We start from the raw sequence: 22,548 nt of genomic DNA on the forward strand, positions 1-22,548 counted from the left end.
CTGCAAATAAATACCCTTTTGTTCACTCAGCTGGTGGCTAATTGCCAATTTGTTTCATGGACAAAACCTGACACTCCAGAACAGCTATTAAGGATGGAAACTTTTAAAAAAATCCAGCTAGCGTTAATCCTGAAACAAGGTTATTCTAGCAAATGCCCATCTTGCTCTATCTTCTGATCAGCATTTCATATATTTCCATTGGATTAAACTCACACATACACACACACAAAGCAAATCTCTTCCAAACATGTAAGAGCTCTAACAAAAGCCAAGCATTGATCATTATGACTGAATAGGATTCCAAACAGACCTTCATTGGTAACATGATAACAAAATCAGTTCTTCAGTCAAAGCATCCTTTTTTTCTTTTCTTTTCTTTTTTGCACCACTCTTCTGTTCCTTTTGTGCATGGATATAAAGATCTGAGCCATCTACCTGAATGAGATTTGGAATTCAGATGGAAACAATAAAAGATATTAAACACTTTCTGTCCCCCCCCCTCCAAATTTGTATTCATCCTCTCCTTTTGTCAGAGCTGTAATCACACTCCCATCTGTATTCAACGGATTTATGCAAACAAGGCCTCCTCTGTCAAAAAAATCATAGCCTGCAAATTCAGTCACAGACTGCTTAGCCGTGTCAATTATTGTCCCTGAAAGAAGATGCAACTGGGCATTTTGACATGTGTCAGTTTTATTTATGGATCAGACAGTCTTACTGGAGTTTTGTATCATCCCTGTTGCTGAAGCATAAGATAGTCTGCTTGTGTTCAATTGAAAAAAAAAAGGCAAAAGAGAACAAAAGTCTATGTGAAAGTGGCAATAATAAAGAAATTCCTCGACAGAACTGAAAGACAAACTTTTGCTTTCGGCAAATGGGGTATCATGTATCTTATGTCATGAGAATGTAGTTGTATAAGGATGCTGTTCACAATTGAACTTCTGCTTTCCATTTATATTTCATTTGGGTCTTTTATCATCTAATTCACTCTCCTCTTTATGCCTACATCAGAAGTGGGCTTCCATAAGTCCTTTATTCAGGTTTAAGACAAAGTCATTTATTAAATGCTCAAGAAATCTCTCTAGGGTAGCCAGAACAAGTTGGCAGACATAATACCACAGTAGCCAAGCCCTGCTTACCTCTGGGCTCTTTCCCAAGGAATACTATACTGCACACAAGACTCCACTTCCTCTTGTTTTTACATACCTTGTAGTCATCTCTATTTATCTAGAAGAGCAGTTCCCAACCTTTTCAATATGGTGACCTACAAGTCCAAATTTTCTTGATATGGTAACCCAGCCAAAGCTCACTCCAGTATTTTTGGTGGCCTGGGCAAACTACAACCTTGGCATCCTTCAGAGTCAGTTTGGTGTAGTGGTTAAGTGTGCAGACTCTTATATGGGAGTCTAATCGACAGAACTGAAAGACAAACTTTTGCTTTCAGCAAATGGGGTATCATGTATCTTATGTCATGAGAATGTAATTGTATAAGGATGCAAGTGGAGGAGTGGGGTTTGATTCCCCACTCCTCCACTTGCACCTGCTGGAATGGTCTTGGGTTAGCCATGGCTATCGCAGGAGCTGTCCTTGAAAGGGCAGCTGCTATGAGAGCCCTCTCAGCCCCATCCACCTCACAGGGTGTCTGTTGCGGGGGTAGAAGATATAAGAGATTGTAAGCCACTCTGAGCCTCTAATTCAGAGATAAGGGCAGGGTATAAATCTGCTGTCTTCTTCTCCTATTTTTTTTTTAAAGGTAGTCCCCTGTGTGAGCACCAGTCATTTCCAACTTTGGGGTGACGTCACATCATGATGTTTTCACGGCAGACTTTTTAAATGGGGTGGTTTGCCATTGCCTTCCCCAGTCATCTACACTTTCCCCCCAGCAAGCTGGGTACTCATTTTACCGACCTTCTATTACAGCATTCCATTTCCTGCAATGGCTAACCAAATGTTTCTGAGAAATCAGCAAAGAGTGCAGCTCCCCCTGCTATGAATCCTAAGCAAGCGGCATTCCGACATACACAGCCTTTGGATATGGAGGTTACTTTCCAGCCTTTGACCACCCTCTCTTCTCCATTACCCCCTCTAATCCCCCCTAAAATTCTAAGAAATTCTCTCTAGTAATCAACAGGATATCTATATTCAGTGAAGGAAAAAAATCATCTAATGTATAACATGGAAGGTACTGTTTCCAGGGTAAGGTCTTAGTTTCCAAAATACAAATGAGAGCAATGGAAAGGGCAGGGGTCACCTAAGGGAGGGCTGTCCCACAACCCACTTGCAGAGGCTTTGTGACCCACATTCTGATCCTGACCTACAGGCTGAGAAACAGTGATCTAGAAAATATCAATACACACTGCTAAATGTGACTTGCCATCTGTATATCATATGCTGCTATGATCTTGACAAGCTTCTCTTTCAGTAGTCTCAGGCAGGCACAAAAATTGGAGGTTTTTCACACACACCCCCAGGGGTGTCAAACATTGCGGTGCCATTCATGGATGGTGAGCGTTGTTCAGTTCAGTTGCTATAATTTCTGCGGGCCCAATCAAGCCATACAAATACACATTCATTGAGTGTACACAGTCAGGTTCTAGCCAATATTGTACAACCCAGTGCACAAAAGATGTAATTTCCATGGATTCCTCTCTATTGCGGCTGTTCTTTCTGATCAATGGAAATGAGATCTGTACAGAGGAACAGCTGCTTGGGTTGACAAGCTGAAGTGAGGAAGTACGGGGGGGGGAATCACTCCTACTTCCTGTAACTATAGCAACAGCCCTCCAACTGGTGTGGTCTTTCCCATGAGATTTCCCAAAATCCCAGAACAACCTCTGACCCTGCTAAAAGCACTGCTCCCCAGAAGGCCAGGCTTGGCATAAGAGGTGACATGCAACGAGACTAGGAGACGTCTTTGACCTTGACACAGAGAGATATAGGCTCATTGACAGAGCTGACACTGTTGCCAGATCCTCCATAGAATCCCTCTTCTCTGTGGAACAGCAGCTTGGCAATTACTATCTATGCCCCCAAGCTCCAGGAATCTATGGCTAAGATGTTGCCTATTGTCTGCCTGCAATGCAGATAAGGGGATTGTGTCTTCGCCCAGAGGTGTCAAATGTGCAGCCTGCGGGCTGGATCAGGCCCCTGGAGGGCTCCTTTCAGACCCCTGAGCATCTCACTATCATCTGCTTCCTTCTCCCTTTCTCTTGCTTCCTTAGGCATCTTAGCTTGTTTTGTTTGGCTTGCTCAATTGCACAGTAGTACAGAGCAAAGTCTCTATTTTCTCTATTGGCTTAGGCTCCTCTCTTGGGGAGGAAGATGAGCTTGCTTTGCCAGGATCTCTCTTGTTTTAAACAATTTATTGGTAGCATATGGTTACAAAGCTTATCTATTTCTTAATTTTTTCTTTTTTTTCACATTAACCCATATGACATTTCCATCCCCCCTCCCTCCAATGTTGACTTCCCCGAGGTTATAAGTTCAAATCCATACTAAAGGCACTTCTGATTGCTCAAAGTTCCGTATATATATTCTTACAACTAAAAAAATGTCCAATATTTCTTTACTTTCCAAGTTTTCTCCATATATCCTTTAAATTTTCTCCACTCCCTTTTGAATATCTCTAAATCATAGTCTCTTAGTGTTCTGGTTAATTTGTCCATTTCACACCACGATAAAACTTTCATGGTCCATTCCCATTTCTCTGGTATTTTTTCTTGCTTCCAAAGCTGCGCGTACAAAGTCCTAGCAGCTGATAACAGGTACCAAATTAAAGTCCTGTCTTCTTTTGGGTATTTTTCTAATTGTAATCCAAGTAAAAACGTCTCTGCAATTTTCTTAAAATCATAGCCCAAAATTTTGGTGATTTCTTGTTGTATCATCTTCCAGAATTCTTTCGCTCTTTCACATGTCCACCACATATGGAAGAAAGAACCTTCATGTTTTTTACATTTCCAACATCTATCCGACATTTTCTTACTTATCTTAGCCAATTTTTTCGGAGTCATATACCACCTATACATCATTTTAAAACAGTTCTCCTTAATGCTTTGACAAGTTGATATCTTCATTGAGTTCTTCCAGAGGTGCTCCCATGTTTCCATTTGTATTTCTCTATTCACATTAATTGCCCATTTGACCATTTGAGACTTTACTACTTCTTCTTCTGTAGACCATTTCAATAATAACTTATATACTTTTGATATCAATTTTTCATTGTCACCTAACAGGACTCTTTCCAGTTCTGTTTGTTCTCGTCTAATCCCCTCTGATTTTATGTCATTTTCCATCAAACTTTTAATTTGTTGCATTTGAAACCAATCATAATTGTTATTTAGCTCTTCTGAGGTTTTTAATTCAATTTTGTCTCCTTGAATCTTAAGCAGTTGGTTATATGACATTTCTCTTTTTTCTTCAGAATCAGCTGTTATTTTTATTACTTCTGCTGGCACTATCCATAATGGTTTTCTCTCGTCCCCGTATTTCTTGTATTTTATCCAAGTATTTAGTAATGTATTTCTGACATAGTGGTGAGAGAAAAAACCATCCATTTTATTCTTCCCATAGTACATGTATGCATGCCAGCCGAATCTATTTCCGTGAGCTTCTAACCACAAAGGTTTTTTATCTAACAGCATTATCCAATCTTTTATCCATGTCAAACAAACTGCATTGTGGTATAGTCTTAGATCGGGAAGTTGAAAACCTCCTCTCTCTTTGGCATCCGTTAAGATCTTCATCTTTATCCTTGGTTTCTTTCCGGCCCAAATGAAATCAGAGATTTTCCTTTGCCATTTGTTGAATTGTTTTGCTTCTTTTACAATCGGGATGGTTTGAAACAAATACATTATCCTTGGCAAAATATTCATTTTGATTGCAGCTATCCTGCCCAGTAAGGACAAGTTGAGTTTATTCCATTTCATCAAATCTTTGTCCATCTTACACCACAGTTTTTCATAATTGTTTTTGTATAAATCAATGTTCTTCATTGTTATCTCTATTCCAAGGTACCTAACTTTGGTTGTGACTTCACAACCTGTCACCTTTTGTAGTTCGTTTGTTTTATTTGGTTGCATGTTTTTACAGAGGAATTTCGATTTCTCCTTATTTATGTATAATCCTGCTAGTTCTCCGTATTCTTTTATCTTAGCTAACAGCAGTGGTGACACTTGAACCGGATTCTCCATTATGAACACTATATCATCTGCAAAAGCTTTATATTTATAAGAGAATCTTCTAATTTTTAGACCTTCTATTTTTTCATCTTTTTGAATTTGTTGTAACAAAATTTCAAGAGTCATTATAAACAACAATGGTGATAGCGGGCATCCTTGCCTTGTTCCTTTACTCACTTTCAATTCTTTGGTAAGGTCTGCATTTATACACAATTTTGCATGCTGATCTGTATATATTGCTCTTGTCATTTTTATAAATTGTTCCCCTAAATTAATTTTTTCCATTACCGCAAACATAAAGTCCCAATTTAAGTTGTCGAAGGCTTTCTCTGCGTCAACAAAAAATAAGGCCACTTCTTTTTCCGGATGCTTTTCATAGTATTCCACAACATTAATCACAGCTCTTACATTGTCCCTTATTTGTCTTTTAGGAAGAAATCCCGCTTGGTCTTTGTTTATAAAGTTGGTCAGGTATTGTTTCAGTCGCTCTGCTAAAATTCTTGTATAGATCTTATAGTCATTATTCAACAATGAGATTGGTCTATAATTTTTTACGTTTGTGCTATCTTTATCTTCCTTAGGAATCAGAGAGACTACAGCTTCCCTCCAGGTCTTTGGGATTTTCCCTTCTTCTCTTATCGTGTTTAACAACTTCAACAGTTTGGGTGTTAATTCATCCTTGAGAGATTTGTAAAATTTTGACGTGAATCCATCTGGCCCTGGAGCTTTACCCTCTTGCATTGCTTTTATTGCTGCTTCTATTTCAATTTTCTCTATTGGGTCATTTAATATCTTTTTCATATGTTCCGTCAAAGGTGCCACCTGAATGTTTCGTAGATACTCTTCCACTTTTTCTTTACTTACATTCACACCCTTGAATAAATTTGCATAGTATTTAAAGAATTCTCTTTTAATTCCTTCTTGATCCACTACTGTTTTCCCATTTGCCATGATTTTATTTATAGTCTTATTTTCTTTCCTTTTTTTTAATTGCCAGGCCAGGTATTTACCAGGTTTGTTTGCACTTTCAAACGATTTCTGTTTCAAATTTTTTAAATTCCATTCTAATTCTTTATTCAGCAAATGTTTAACTTGGGATTGTAATATCGTAATTTCTTTTATTAATTTTTTCTTCCCTGGTCTTTTTTTTAAGTCCTTTTCTTTTTTATCTATTTCATTTTGCAGTGCTGACAGCCTTTCTTCTCTTGCTCTTTTGTCTTTATTATTCAATGTAATTAATATACCCCTCATTACTGCTTTATAAGTGTCCCATACTGTTGGATATTCCATATCATCCGTTTCATTTATTTGGAAGAATGCTGCAGTCTCCTTTTCTAAGAATGATACAGTGTCTTTATTTTGTAGTAAATCCTCATTAATTCTCCATCTTCTTGATTTTCTTTGCAATTTTGTTGACCAGCATATTGGATTATGGTCCGCCCAAACCTTTGGAAGAATCTCAATTTTTTTTGTTATGAGGCCCAAGCCTTGGGAACCCCACAACATGTCAATTCTGGAAAAAGAATTATGCCTTGCTGAGAAAAATGTATAGTCTCTTACCTCAGGGTTGAACTTTCTCCAAATGTCTTCTAGATTTTCCTGTTTAATCAACTCAAAGAAAGAATTGGGCAGCTTCCCTTCTTTATCATTCTTCTTTGGACTTGATCTGTCAAGGTTATTTTGTATTGTCCCATTAAAATCACCCATCATCAATACCTGGTCATAAGTCTCTTCGTCCATTTGTCTATTTATGTCTTTAAAGAATTTGTCTTTCGCTCCATTGGGTGCATAGAGTCCTAGTAGTAACGTTTTTTTCGCCTCTATCGTCACCTCAACAGCAATGTATCTTCCTTCTTTGTCTTTAAAGATTAATTTTGGGTCAAGTTGTTCTTTAATGTAAAAAACCACCCCTCTTTTCTTTTGCTCTGCTAGTGAAAAAAATTCCAACCCCAAATTTCTATTCCACAAAAATTTACTGTCCTTGCGTTGTATATGAACTTCCTGTAAACAAATTATATTACATTTTTGCTTTTTAATCCAATGAAATGTTCTCCTTCTTTTCTGTGGTGAATTTAGTCCATTTATATTCCAAGATAGTAATTTGTACTCCATTATGATGTTGGTTCTTTATTTTCTTCAAAAAAGCTATGCATCTCTTGTTCGCTTCTTATTGTAATCCTTTTGCCATTTTGTTCAAATCCAAGACCCTCTGGTATTATCCATCTATATCTTGTGCCCTCTGCACGCAACTGATCGGTTAACTTCTTGTACTTTTTCCTATCGCTGATCACTTCTCTTGGTAGCTCTTTCATTATTTTAACTCTGCTCCCTTCTATTGCCCAGGCTTTTTGGTACCCTTTCCTCAAAATTTTCTCTGCCACTTCTTTTGATCTTAATCTTATGACGATGTCTCTTGGCAGACCTTTATTTTTCGCATAAACTGAGTTGACTCTGTAGGCACCCTCCAACATACTCTTAAATCTGTCAGGGTCTTCTTCTATGTACTCAGTGATGATATCCACCATATAGCCTTTTAAGTCTGTGTCTTCTTTTTCAGGTACCCCTCTTAGACGCACTTGTGACTCCAGCAACTTACAGTCGTGTATTATGACCTTTTCTTGAATTTTTAGCAAGGCAGAGGCCTGTGTATCTACTTTCATCTCTACCTCTTTCACTTTATTTTGAGTCTCTTCCTTAAAATTCTCTATCTCCTTCTTAAGGTCTCCAACTTCTTTTTTAATATCTTTTTTTATTGCCAAATGCAATTTGTCCATAGCTTTTAACATTTTTGCCTCCAGAGCGTCAAATTGAGCCTGCATCTTGTCAAATGATTGGGCTCTTGCACGTGTTGTTCTTTCTACTGACATATAAAAAATCACCAAACCTTAAAAAAATCCCCACATAAAATTTAGCATCCAATCCAATAGCTTAGAGCCAGTTCTTTCAGATGAGACTAGTTTCGTTTTTCTCCCTTCTTCCTGAGCAAAGATATTGAATTTTAACAATTTTGACAGTTTTTCTCCCTTTTAAAATGGCAATCGTTATTTCTCTATGGTACAGTTCCAGCCTAGAGAGGTCTCTCTTCGTCTTTCTTGATCTGAGTCTTGGACTCAATTCCTTCCTAGTTCAAAGGTCGGATGTCACAGCTCTTGTTGTCCTTATAGGCTCTGATTTATTGTCCAGCCCCTTTTAGTTTCACTTCCTGTCACAGCTTAGACTGATCTCGTGTCTAATCTCGCAGTTTTTTGAGCTGCATGAAGAAACCGCAACCACAAAAATTCACAACAATATGTCCTTTCTCCAAAATATCTTTGAAGGCAATTGTTTTTACGGCGTTCAGTTTTCCCAAGCTGAATTCTTTTCCTGCTGTGCCCCCACTCAGCTCAGTTCATTCTAGGTTCTGCAGTTTATGGGCATATATACACGGCAACTCTCTTTTCTTTCTTCTGCGTCACCAGCCTCCCATTGCCAACTTTCACTCTTATCTTGAAAGGTTTTTTTTTTTTTTTTTGCTGTTGTTCACATCCAAAGCCACAGAGCTCAGCTTAACAAGGTAAAAGTTTTTTTTCCATTCAATTATGCTTTGCCTTCGTCTGTTATTAATCCACTCAGTGTTTAAACTATATTCAAAGTCTCTCAGAGTGAAGATAAGAATGATGAGTCTACCTTTTAGATGTTCTCAACTCCCCCGGCTGCTATTTTCTTGCAATTAAAATCAGTCCTTCTAGCGTGCTTGGATTCCGACAGCCTTAAGTGACCGAAGTCACTTTAGAGTCACTGCAGACGATGGTTGACATTCCATTGCCGGACATCAAGAAATGAAGGAGTCAGCTCCCTGACTGCTCCAGTTCGATATCAACAGCATTAAAGGAAGATAAGTCGTCTTGGGTTAACCCTTGCCTAGGGTTAATGAGCATAGACCTTATCAGGGGTCTTTAATACCCTGAACAGTGACAATAAAATCCCCCTCTGTTAGGGAGCTGCAGACTGTCTTCCAGCCAAACAGGAAGTCCGCTTTGCCAGGATCTCTCAATTGTGCAGCAGATCTACTGAGGCAAGCCTCCATTCTATTGGCTGAGGCTCCTCCCCCTCCTCATCTCCTGGGAAAGAAGGGAAAGAGTAACAACTTCCTCTGACTTATTTATTTAATCTGAGTTATAGCCAGTCTTTCCCATAGAACAGGCTCAGGGTGGGTTACCTCATAGGAGAAGACAATCAACAGTTAAAACCAAATTAAAATATATAAAATCTAAAATAACAGACTGAACATTGAAAGCTAAAAATTCTACCTCACAGTATTGCCTATTGTCCAGGTCCAGCAGGTCCTACATCACTGAGGTGGAATGGGAAGCGGGGAGGCCAATAAGAAGTGACATCTGCTGCCTCAGCTGAAAGCCTGGTGAAAGAACTCTGTTTTACAGGCCCTCAAGAATTGGAGTAGGTCCCACAGGGCCTGGATCTCCAGGGGGAGATCATTCTACCAGGCAGGGACCAGGGCCAAAAATTCCCTTGATCCCACAGGAGAAATGCAAAGAAAGCACCTTTAAGACCAACAAAGTTTTATTAAAGATAGGAGTTTTTGTCTTGCTACAGAGAGAGAGAGAGAGTTTTGATGGCTCATTATGCCAGGCTCGTTATGCAACTGGGTTTTGATGGCTCGTTATGCAACTGGGTTTGCCTTCCCCTTTTCTTTGTATTCATGACTTCATGATCCAGCCTTTCTCAGCAGGAAAACAATGTGAATTATTTAGATGAGGAATAATAACAAACCAATGAGGTGAATTAAGCTGAGAGTGTGTGTTCAGACCAAGTTCACCCAGCACATTTCCTTTGTAGCTTGGGCATTTTTAACCTAGGCTTCCCAGATAAGTAGACTGATACCACTATACATTGTTATCTCTCTAGTCTTCCACAGGAGTTGCAGTTCTTTTTCTAGGGAAGACTATAGTTTTGCAAACAAAAACAAAACCCTCAGTCAGTGTCATGGTGCCTTCACATGTTCTTGACTAGCACATGAAGCAACTTAGGTACAAAAGCTCCCAATGCCCAGTCAATTTATGTTTTTCTTGGGTCCTAGGGTCAGACTCAGGGCATTGACCATGAGATTTCTGTAATGAATGTCTATAATTCTTGCTATGAATTATTGTATCGAAAACTGCAGATGATGTCTGTGCTGTACCAATCTTGAATATGCTGTTCAAGTGTTGTTCAAGTGTGCACATCTATAAGTTGCAAACCTGCTTTTGATTTATTGACATTCATTACAAAGATCTCATAGTCAATGCTTTGACCCAAACAACCAGAGGAAATCATGAAGCAGATGAGCATTGTGAGCTTTTGTACATAAATTGCTTCATATGCTGGTCAAGATTATGTGAAGGCACCATGGCACAGACTGAGGGCTACGTGCTTGTCTGCAAAACTATAGTCGTCTCCAGAAAAATAATTACAACTCCTACATGGCAGTACAAGAACAGAGAGACAGCCATGTACAATGGACAGTATCAGTCTACTATCTGGGAAGTCTAAATTCAAGATCCCCAATCAAAGGAAAATGTGAAAAAAATCAATGGAAATTTTCTGGGTAAACCTGGGCTGGACACACACACTCAGCCTAATGCAAGCTTGTTATTTCTCTTCTAAATAGTTCACATGTTTTCCTATTGACAAAGACTGAGGGGCATGAATACAGTGAAAAAGAGGAAGGGAACCCAGCTGCACCCATAACAAACCCAAAAAATCTCCCTCCTTCTCCCTCTCTGTAGCAAGGCAAAAAGCTCATACCTTCAATAAAACGTCACTAGTCTGAAAAGTGCTCTTTGAATTTCTCTGGATGGTGAAGACTGGGCAAAGGAAGCTAGAGTGCTTTCCTTCCTTCCCCCAAGGGACAAGGAGAGTGAGGAGCCTCAGCAGGAAGGAAGAGAGGCTTGGCTCAGTAGCTCTGCACAGTGATTAATTGAGTCTGGCAAACTTAATCACCCAGCAGAGCTATAGACTAGGCTTTTTCATTGGCTGAGGCTCCTCCTCTCTCCTCCTCCCTTTGGGAAAAGGGAAGGGGAGAAGGAAGGAGCCCCGAGAGGCTGCTTTGCTGGCAGGCTAATCACTAGGGAGAAACACAAAATGGCAACCGAACACAGCAGGCAAGGGAGAATGAAGCAGACAACAGCCAGTTGCTGGAGGGCTTGCTCGGAGTCCTCTGCAGGCCAGATTTGGCCTGCGGGCCGCATGTTTGACACCCCTGTGTTAGAGGTTGTTAAATAAACAAAATATTGCCAGAGTGCTAATCTTTTAAGCATGTTTTAATTAAAAAAAATCTTTCATTATGTTTGACTGTGTCCTTTATAAAGTTTATATCTCCACTACCGTGCATTATATTTTATTACACACACACATGGCCCAGTCCAACAAGGTCTCATTTGCGTCAGATGTGGCCCTCATAACAAATGAATTCGACACCCCTGCCTTAGTTCATCATCTCTGGTATGAATTATTATGCTTATAATCTGATTTCCTGTCTCAGTTCCTGTCATATTATAGCATCAATGGAATGTCCTCGTTTCAGCTAATCACTTCATTCCGGAACATGGCTCTTCCAGCTGTTTGTCATACGTCTGCATTTCCTCCCTTTCACTCCAAGCTATGAAGGAAAACATTAACTTTCCAGATACCATCTATACTTGGGAAATGTCAGACACCTCTTTTGTCAAACAACTGAAATCCAACCACACTATGGTCACACCCTATTGTTATCCTAGCTCACCCATGTTATCACACCCTAAGGATACATTTTGGGGTGTAAATATATCAGCCATGTGCCAAGGATGTTTTGCTTGGGTGCCCAGTAAGCAAACACCTCTGATTCATATCAGGCTTTTTGTACATAGCTCCTTCTCCTGAACCTTGTCCACTCTCCAAGATTGGTAATGTATCATACTTTACCCCATCCCCATTTTACATGCTACTTCCTTTTATTTCAATATTTTGTGTGTATGCCCTCCAAAGCTTTGTGTATATATATTTATTCTCTATTGTTTTATTAGTAAAATCCTTTTGCTTTTACATTGGCCTGGTTATTGACTCGACAAGGGTCAAAGGGAATGATCTCTGTAAACATAGGTAATAGATCTCATTTTTACTCCACCTTTCACTAAACTCTGCCTGTTTGCTAATTTCCCCAATATAAAATCAAAAGCCAACATCTCTATAATTATCCAGACAGACTGATCAAGGGTTCACTAATCTTGTATTTCCTGAGCTGCCTGTCACTCAATTTCAATGGAGAGCAACTCCCACCCTTCAGCCATTAGCTGAGCTGCCTGTTGCTCAATCTCAATGGAGAGCAACTGCCCCCCCTCCAGCCCCAGGACAGACAAAGATTGAGCCACTGCTTGGCAGAAGAGAGAAAAAAATCCTTTCCTCAATTGGCTGAGGAAGGGAGGAGAAGGGAAAGAGCCAGAGAAAGCCTATTCTTGATTGGTTGAGGGGTCCTCCTCTGGAAGGAAAGCAGCCAAAGACGGGGGGGGGGGGGGAATGGTGTCCCGTGGGAACAGACTGGATACAGAGCGGGGGGAGGAAGGACAGAAAGCAAGACAGAGAGAGAGTGAAGTCCTGTGCTTAAGACCAACAACGTTATCAGAGAGAGTGTTGGTATGAAAGATATCACTAAAGGCCTCTGAGGGAGAACCCATTGGGGCCAGTCCTGACTAGGGCTGCCAGTTCCAGGTTGGTGGGAAATTCCTGGAGATTTTGTAGTGGAGTTTGAGGAGGGCATAAGAGTTAGAGCTTCAAAGTGGGCTGTGCCAGATCAGGTTCTTGCTGTAGAAGCTGACTGGGTGATTTCGAACCAGTTGCAGACTCTCAGCCTAACCTACCTCACAGGGTTGTTGTGCAGAACTAAGGGAGAAAGGAGACTGATATAAGCTGCTTTGGTCCCTGCCACACACTTTGGAGAAAGACTGTCCTTTTCCTAGGTAGAGGCTGAAGGGAGGGAGGAGGCAATGGAAACCTGAAGTCAGAGGGCAGATAAAAGGAAGGAGATAGGGTTGCCAATTCCAGGTTAGGAAATTCCTGGATATTTAAGGGGTGGAGCCTGGAAATGTGGGGGGCACTCACCCAGAGCCTCTTTCTAGAACCCGTTGTATTTTTCTTCACAACGAGGCTTATTCCTAGTCTTACAATAAAGCTGTTGGGGTAACATTTCTTTTCCACAAGTGCAGCTCCTGTGAGGCAAGGGGACAATTTCATCCCATTGCCCCTCCTCACTCCAGCCCATCAATCCTCAAAGTTTATTCTCTTCATTAATTCTGCAGTCCCAAAAATGATCGTCCTGGGGGTGGCTAAAGCATGAATGTGGAAAACTGTGTAACTTCTGCACAAAAATGGCCAGATATTGCCTTCTGCATTTACAAAGCAACTGACCTGGCAAGCTCTTCAACCCTGGTGTTAACACACAGCTTTTCACACCATTTCTCTTCCTAATTCCTCTCCCCAGGCTTCATCTAGGTCTTACACACCCAGCCTTCTCTGTTTCAGTGACCCCACTGAAGTCAGGGCTATTAAGGGGGGCTGAACTTTGACTTTTTGTAGACCAAATTACCAATAAGATATATAAAACATGTTGTCCCTATCCAATTACCCATGCCTGTTGATGAAGCATTTCTCTAAAAAGATGAATCATCTGATAAATCATCTGAAACTAGCCTTTGGCTAGTCCTGTGGAGGTCTATGTAGATTTTTTGGTACAATGTGTTATGATTCACAGTCATCATTGTTATGATGTTTTTAGCTCCATTGCTAAAGGCCTGGGAATTGAGCATCCATTTAGTACTAAAAGCCCAAACAGATTTCTAACAAGGATCTTCAAAGACAAATGGTTACTTTACATTGAAGTATTGAGCTCTTAGGAACACTTTGGCTCGTTTTCAACGGACTATGTACATCACATTATCTTTCTGTTATAAAAGGAAAACAATCATAAACTTGTAACCAGAGATGATGCTGAAAGGTGTAGGAGTACATTAAATGCTGCTGAATTTTATAAAAATATGTCTACTTGTGACAGCTTAAGAGATTCATTTCCCAATATATAGGATAAAAGTCTGAGCACAGAACCCACCATTTTTATGTGGCATGGATCTGAGAGGCCATTTGTTTGTTCCTGTTTCCGGTACCATGTGGTTGAACTGTTGCCCAGCAGCCCCATCCCACCCTAAATCCTATGTCTTTCTTTTCTTTTTTTGCAACCTGATGTCCTCTGGACAAATGACAGAAGTGCAAATGAATACACCCAATTTTGTATTAAGGCAGGTGCTTCATGTATTAAGTTACTTTCCAAGTGTTTTCAAGGGGAAGTAACTTGATTGCCTGAGTACTGACTACTCCAGGAGTATATTAGTCAAAGGTCCTTAGGGCAACCCTCCAAATCTCTTCATACCTATAATGATGAGCAGTTGCCCAAGTTTTCATGATATTAACTGAAGCTCTCAGAACCTCCTTCACAATACTAACATTCCTGGTGATTCCATCAAAATTCCTGGAAGAACCATCAACCCATCCCTGACTACTGTCAGCAGATCTGAATCATACCTGCTTCCCTTGCTCATTCAATCATCTGAAACTAGACCCACCTCCTGGACCCCCATTACAACACTCTGGCACTTTTTCCTGGTACCCCTTCCAAAAGAAAATTGGAACTGTTCTATGATAGCTCAGATCCTGATCCTGACACCAAAGGAAGCCTGAATCCTAAAGATGCACATATTACAGTGCAACCAAAATTCAATCAATAGGTAGTTGAATCCTGCACTTTCAATTCAGTGCCATTTTGGATTCTAATTCTGCACCAAATTCCACTATTGAATTTTCCAGATATTGGTAGTTGGTTTCACATTAGAACCTTCTTCAAGTTCTACAGGTTTGAGATCACTGAACCTGGGGCAGTGATGTTCTGTATTCTTGGTATTGGGGAAGCAACAGTGGAAGGGCTTCTGGAGTTCTGGCACTGCTGGTGAACTTCCTGATGCCACTTGGATTTTGGCTACTGTGTGACACAGATTGTTGGACTAGAGAGTCCATTGACCTAATCCTATGCTGTATTGGATTCTTCTCTAATGTTCTCATGACCTTCTTTATCAAAACAAGCACAGTATTTATCTTTCTTCCATTCTGCTTTCCTTCCAAATCTGACCCTTGCATCTTTCTGCCTGTTTCCATTTCCTTAGTGTCTCTCTGCCACTTTATCTCAGTTAGTTTGCTTTATTGTAAGCCAGTCCTACCCATAGCATTTCCATGGGACTAGGGATTCTTTCCTCACTACCCAAAAATCCTTCTCAGAATGAAATTCTATATGTACATTTACAACATAATTCAACTCCAAACTGCATATGTCAATATGTTTCCAAGCAGGCTATAAAACACGTAAAGTACATTGTAAAATAAGGTCTAATTTAAGCAGTCAGCTATCAAAGTGAAATTGAAGGGGGGGGTTACCATACAGTTGTTACGTTTAAGTTTGTACATGCCTTGAATCTTTGTTTTCAAGGAGACTAGGGCCTGGATGAGATGTGGAATGGTATGGTATAGCGCTATCTCCTCAAATCTCAGAAATCAAGCAGGGTTGATTCTTGGGTGGGGAGTCACCAAGAAAGACTGCAGAGGAATGCAGTGGCAAACCACCTCTGCTTCTCACTGGCCTTGAAAGCCCCTTGCTGGAATTGCCATGTGTCAAATGTGACTTGACAGCACATATATACGTCTGGATTTCCATGAGAGACCTGTGATTTCACACACACACACACACACACACAGCTATTCCTGGGGGTCTCTCATATACCAGAAGCAGCACTGGAGAGCATTGTAGTCTGCCCTGGGAGGAGGGAATCAGCAAAATCATCACCATCCCCTTTGCACCCACAGATATTTTAGGAAGAATCCCTGTCCTGGAAAGATAACAAACACACTTATAATGCCAAATCTTCTTTGAGCAATCACAATAAAACATGTATGTTTTTAGATTTTTGTGTTCTACTTTTAAGCTTGCACAGGGAATTGCTATTGGGTTTTAAGTCCAATACACAGCCACACTGTTGTCACAGTTCTCTGTATGTGCGTTTCTTATCATTGTCAAAAGTACACACAATTTGGAGATAGGCGGTTCTTTTTTTATCTTGTTCCAGTATGAAGAGGAAAGAAAAACTTCACATTCGCTCTGTCTTCTCTCCTTCTCTTTGTTTCGCTGCAAAAAAAAATTCACTCCTTTAGACAGATGATGAAGTTCTTCCATTGAGGATGAGATGAACTGGGGAAATGGGTTTTTTAATTATTTCAGCAACTAGTACTTCAACAGTAACTCAGGAGGGCAGTGAAATGAGAGAGAATATGTTCTTCTCAGAGTGATAACAGAAACCATTACTCTTGCTTTGATTTGTAGTTATCATGTAGTGTGATTGGCTGCATAACACTATGATAGGATTCCCAATCCCCAGGTCCCAGCGGGGGATCCCCCGGTTTTACAGGCTTCCCCCCGCCCCCAGCCAGCTGGCCAGAGGGGGAAGCCCCTCCCCCCACAGCCACCATGTACCTCTAGATCTCCAGCAGGACCTGCAAACAGGTCCAGTTTTAAAATGTGTGTGTTCCTTTAAATTGGAGCAGGAAGTACTTCATGGGGGAGGGTTAGCAACAGCAGACCTCATTAGAGTGCAGCCCCTCATTGTTTTGCTTTCGTTTCAGACAAGTGAATGTGTGTGTAAAAGAGAGCAGCGAAGCCCCTGTACTTTCCAGACCTCGTTTTGGAGGCACCAGAGACAGTTAAGTGTGTGTGTGAGTGAGAGAGAGAAAGCGAGAGGAAGGGAGGGAACTCTATTATTCCCTAAGGAGACTTATTCTCATAGGAAATAATGGAGAATTGATCTGCGGGTATCTGGGGCTCGGGGGGGCTGTTTTTTGAGGTAGAAGCACCAAATTTGCAACATAGCATCCAGTTCCTCTTCCCAAAATACCCCCCAAGTCTCAAAAAGATTGGACCAGGGGGTCCAATTCTATGAGCCCCAAAAGAAGGTGCCTCTATCCTTCATTATTTTCTATGGAGAGAAGGGATTTAAAAGCTGTGCGGTCCTTTTAAATGTGATGGCCAGAACTCCCTTTGGAGTTCAGTTGTGCTTGTCACACCCTTGCTTCTGGCTCCACCCCCAATGCCTTCTGGCTCCATCCCCAAAGTCTCCTGGCTCCACCCCCAAAGTCCCCAGATATTTCTTGAATTGGACTTGCTGGGAATTATTAGGAAGGGAATTGAAAACAAATCAGCCGGTATCATAATGCCCCTGTATAAATCGATGGTGCAGTTTCATTTGGAATACTGTGTACAATTCTGGTCACCACACCTCAAAAAGGATATTATAGCATTGGAAAAAGTGCAGAAAAGGGCAACTAGAATGATTAAAGGGTTGGAAAACTTTCCCTATGAAGAAAGGTTAAAATGCTTGGGGCTCTTTAGCTTGGAAAAACGTCGACTGCGGGGTGACATGATAGAGGTTTACAAGATTATGCATGGGATGGAGAAAGTAGAGAAAGAAGTACTTTTCTCCCTTTCTCACAATACAAGAACTCATGGGCATTCGATGAAATTGCTGAGCAGTCGGGTTAAAATGGATGAAAGGAAGTACTTCTTCACCCAAAGGTTGATTAACATGTGGAATTCACCGCCACAGTAGGTGGTGGTGGCTTCAAGCATAGCGAGCTTCAAGAGGGAGTTAGATAAAAATATGGAGCAGTGGTCCATCAGTGGCTATTAGCCATAGTGTGTATATATATGTGTGTGTGTGTGTGTACATATGATTTTTTTGGTCACTGTATGACACAGAATGTTGGACTGGATGGGCCATTGGCCAGATCCAACATGGCTTCTCTTATGTTCTTATGGATTTGGCAACCCTACACTATGCTGTTATAATGCTGAGCCCTGTTTTGCTGATTGATAAAGTTAGCCCTTAAAAAAGAGATAGATTAAAATGGCACCAAGGCACCCAGGGGGACGACAAAATAGGAAGAAAACTAAATGAAAAGCATAAACATAAAGAGTTGCAGAATAGTTGAAAGAATACTACTAAACAATCACCAGCAAAATTTTCATTCAGTTCTATCTATTACACTTTTCCAGGGCATTTTTTGTTGCAAGAACTCCTTTGCAGAGTAGGCCACACACCCATGATATAGCCAATCCTCCTGGAGCTTACAGTAGGCCCTGTACTAAGAGCCTTGTAAGCTCTTGGAAGACTGGCTACATCAGAGCTGTGTGGCCTAATAGCCAAAGGAGTTCCTGCTACAAAAAAGTCCTGCACTTTTCCTAGTTCATTTTTTAAAAAAAATACTGTTCTGGATTGGAATTTCTGATATACAATAAGGAAAAATTCTTTTAAGGTACAAGTAGCTTCAGACAGTGTTTTAAAATGAAGGGGTTATAATAGGCAAAGCTAAAGAGGAAGCGGAAGGGGCATGTGTTGGTAGGCAAAGCTTCAAACAGAGCTTGGGTACTATCAGTTGCGTGGGGGCACCAGCCACCATTAAGAAGTTATTAAGATCCCAGTACAACTCTTTTAATAAGGGAAGTTATCCTGGTGGAAACTTGGCCAAGCCATCAGATCCTGTTTACTTCACAAGTCATTTGTTACCCATTTAAGCATTCTCCCCTCCCCTTACATGTCAAGGTCAAACACATGTACTTATGGGCTATCCGGTGTATACTGGGCTCCAATTTTAAGTAATGCTTAATTATGGGGATAGGCAGATTCACAGAAATAATCAGGCAGAAACAGATACAAGAATCCTAATCTTTTTTGGAAAACCAGCAAGCAGAAACAGCAAAAGGTACACCCAGAATCAAACACAGAAAGAGAGAGCACAATATGATAGAATAATGCTACCAAGCAGCAGCAGCACCTCCGAGGCATTTGCTGAGGGGGACCATAAAATGAGGATGAAGACAGACATACAACCTGAACCATCAGAGGTTGAATTCCAGGACAATACAGAGGAAAAGACAGGGAGACACACCTGTGCTGAACATCAGGCAAGCACAAATGGTGAGTAAGGTACAAAAGGAAAAGTGGAGCAGAGACTGAGACCTGTTCAAAGTCTCTGTGCAGTGTCACAGAGGCAGTAGATTTAGGTTCCTGCTAGCAAAGTGCTTGAGGAATCGAGGTGTGTTTATACACTAAGAAGTCCTACTATGAGGATGCTTCAGTCCAGGTGTGGCCAAACAGCAGCTTGGGAGCCACATGTGGCTCTTTCACACATATTCTATGGCTCTTGAAGCCCCCATCACCCTGTTAGCCAGCTTGGAGAAGGCATTTATCTCTTTAAAACTCTTCTCCAAACCAAGCCAGCAGCTTGGAGAACGCATTTAGTGAAAGTTGCTTTCCTTCCTTCCTTCCTTCCTTCCTTCCTTCCTTCCTTCCTTCCTTCCTTCCTTCCTTCCTTCCTTCCTTCCTTCCTTCCTTCTCTCAAACATCTGACATTTATTCTATGCGGCTCTTATGTTAAGCAAGTTTGTCCACCCCTGCTTCAGTTTGTTGAGGCCAGGCCTGGACTTTGGGGGAAAGGTTGGATCTAATTGTGTTGTTTGTATTTAACTGCCATGCAGGAAAATTAGGAAGAGACAAATTGCGCTTACACCCACATGAGATCCATGATGTCAAGATGACAGTTCACCTGGTTATTTAGAGGACAAAGAACCAAGATTGCATGATGGCTGTGATACCTTTGATAGAGAGGTTGACTGCCTTACCATAAGGCTGATTACTTTGTGAATTCTCCCATGCATCATGCTATTATTATTTCTAAAATTCTGGAATCTTAAGCAGGAGAAGGTTGATATGATTGCCTTCCAGGAGATCCTTCTCCACATAATGGGAGTACTTCTCTATTGATGAGAGAAATGCCTTTGGGCAGCTGGAAATTTACTGGAACCCCATCTTTACTACTAAAGTCCAAAGTAACTTTCCCATTGAAATGAGCAATACTTTTGCAGTGTGCTTGGGGTTTCCCATGCTGGAGGTCTACTCTCTGGACATCACATTGTGTCTTCTGAAACAGCATTCATTGCTGAACTTGGGACAGCCCTTGAAAAGTGTCCAGAAGCTACAACTGGTACAGAATGCTGCAGACACCTTGCTTCCTGGAGTGGGTCTTAGGGACCATATCACTCCAGCATTTTCCACCACTTTCAGTTTTCTTCCTGGTACAGTTCAGAACATTGATATTGACATTTAAAGCTCTATATGGCTTGGGGTTATCATATTGTAAGAACTGCCCACTCAAGGAGAAGACGTGATTGATAATAATTGATGACAATGATATTGGATTTATACCCTACTCTTCACTTTGAATCTCAGAGTGGTTTACAATCTCCTTTACAATCCCCCGCAAGAGACACCCTGTGAAGTAGGTGGGGCTGAGAGAGCTCTCACAGAAGCTGGCCTTTCAAGGACAACTCTGCAAGAGTTATGGCTAACCAAGGTCATTCGAGAAGCTGCAGGTGGAGAAGTGAGGAATCAAACCTGATTCTTCCAGATTAGAGTTCACGCACTTAACCACTACACCAAACTGGCTCTCTAAGCCTAACCTACCATTAAAATCACCTTCTATGGTTCTGCTTCAGGTGCTCCACCATCTATGCTACACAGGTAGCTGCCCAAAACAGCCTTTTTCAGTTGTAGCACCAAAATCAGATTCTAATGTTTTTAAAGCCTGGAGGACCCTAAATTGAGTGGAAAGGTGGGATAAAATGTTTTAAATAAACAAATTAAAATCACCATAGTGATTTCCTATAGTGAAATGCAGGCCTTCATGAAGGTAGCCAATTCACAGCATGGGGGTTTGCTACAACTCTTAATATGAGATTCTGCAAACTCAAGTTTCCAGGATACTGAGAAAACACTGGTGGAAACAGAAAACAAGGTCAATTGGGGGGCTGAAACAAATTCCAAATTACTGTAGCACATAAAGACAAATAAAAAAATGAAAATGTCAGCAACATGACCACTGTCAATGTTTGCCACAATCACCAGAATACGCTCAAGGCAGGCCCTAGAGGCAGAGGTGGATGAGATTGTTGAAAGCAGAGGGGAGACGGAAGATAGGAATGGAGAAGTAAAGCTGCATATCAGATTTCTTCTGCCCCACAATTCCTTGGGATCCTGTCAGAGACCAGGAAAAGGTGGAACTGGGTCCCATGCTCTTTAACTTGTTCATAAATGATTTAGAGTTGGGAGTGAGCAGTGAAGTGGCCAAGTTTGCGGATGACACTAAATTGTTCAGGGTGGTGAGAACCAGAGAGGATTGTGAGGAACTCCAAAGGGATCTGTTGAGGCTGGGTGAGTGGGCGTCAACGTGGCAGATGCGGTTCAATGTGGCCAAGTGCAAAGTAATGCACATTGGGGCCAAGAATCCCAGCTACAAATACAAGTTGATGGGGTGTGAACTGGCAGAGACTGACCAAGAGAGAGATCTTGGGGTCGTGGTAGATAACTCACTGAAAATGTCAAGACAGTGTGCATCTGCAATAAAAAAGGCCAACGCCATGCTGGGAATTATTAGGAAGGGAATTGAAAACAAATCAGCCAGTATCATAATGCCCCTGTATAAATCGATGGTGCGGTCTCATTTGGAGTACTGTGTGCAGTTCTGGTCGCCGCACCTCAAAAAGGATATTATAGCATTGGAGAAAGTCCAGAGAAGGGCAACTAGAATGATTAAAGGGCTGGAGCACTTTCCCTATGAAGAAAGGTTGAAACGCTTGGGACTCTTTAGCTTGGAGAAACGTCGACTGCGGGGTGACATGATAGAGGTTTACAAGATAATGCATGGGATGGAGAGAGTAGAGAAAGAAGTACTTTTCTCCCTTTCTCACAATACAAGAACTCGTGGGCATTCGATGAAATTGCTGAGCAGAAAGGTTAAAACGGATAAAAGGAAGTACTTCTTCACCCAAAGGGTGATTAACATGTGGAATTCACTGCCACAGGAGGTGGTGGCGGCCACAAGTATAGTCACCTTCAAGAGGGGTTTAGATAAAAATATGGAGCACAGGTCCATTAGTGGCTATTAGCCACAGTGTATGTGTGTTTATAAAATTTTTTACCACTGTGTTGGACTTGATGGGCCGTTGGCCTGATCCAACATGGCTTCTCTTATGTTCTTATGTGGAAGAAGTGACAGAGGATCTGGCTACAGGAAGAGAAAATTGGAACAAACAGCAGGGAGGAAGGCAAGGAGGAGACAGAGGGGAACTGCAATTTCCTCATCCATATATACCTTGAAGGGCTGCACTTGTGTTTTCAGTTTTGATATGGATGAGAGGAGACTTGCATGTTGCTTG

The 22,548-nt window shown here is 41.1% G+C and overlaps 1 protein-coding gene across 1 annotated transcript in view; it reads left to right on the forward strand.

Moving 5' to 3' along the window:
- Window positions 1-7,288: 7,288 nt before the first annotated feature.
- The window catches only part of RPL24 (ribosomal protein L24), a 362,759-nt gene continuing 347,499 nt past the window's right edge, over window positions 7,289-22,548 (forward strand). The window contains exon 1 of the mRNA XM_060234583.1: window positions 7,289-7,295. Within this exon, the coding sequence (XP_060090566.1) occupies window positions 7,291-7,295 (5 nt within the window). The 5' untranslated portion in view covers window positions 7,289-7,290. The remainder of the gene's footprint in view (window positions 7,296-22,548) is intronic.

The sequence above is a fragment of the Heteronotia binoei genome, chromosome 3 (assembly GCF_032191835.1).
Source record: "Heteronotia binoei isolate CCM8104 ecotype False Entrance Well chromosome 3, APGP_CSIRO_Hbin_v1, whole genome shotgun sequence".
Taxonomy (NCBI): Eukaryota; Metazoa; Chordata; class Lepidosauria; order Squamata; family Gekkonidae; genus Heteronotia; species Heteronotia binoei.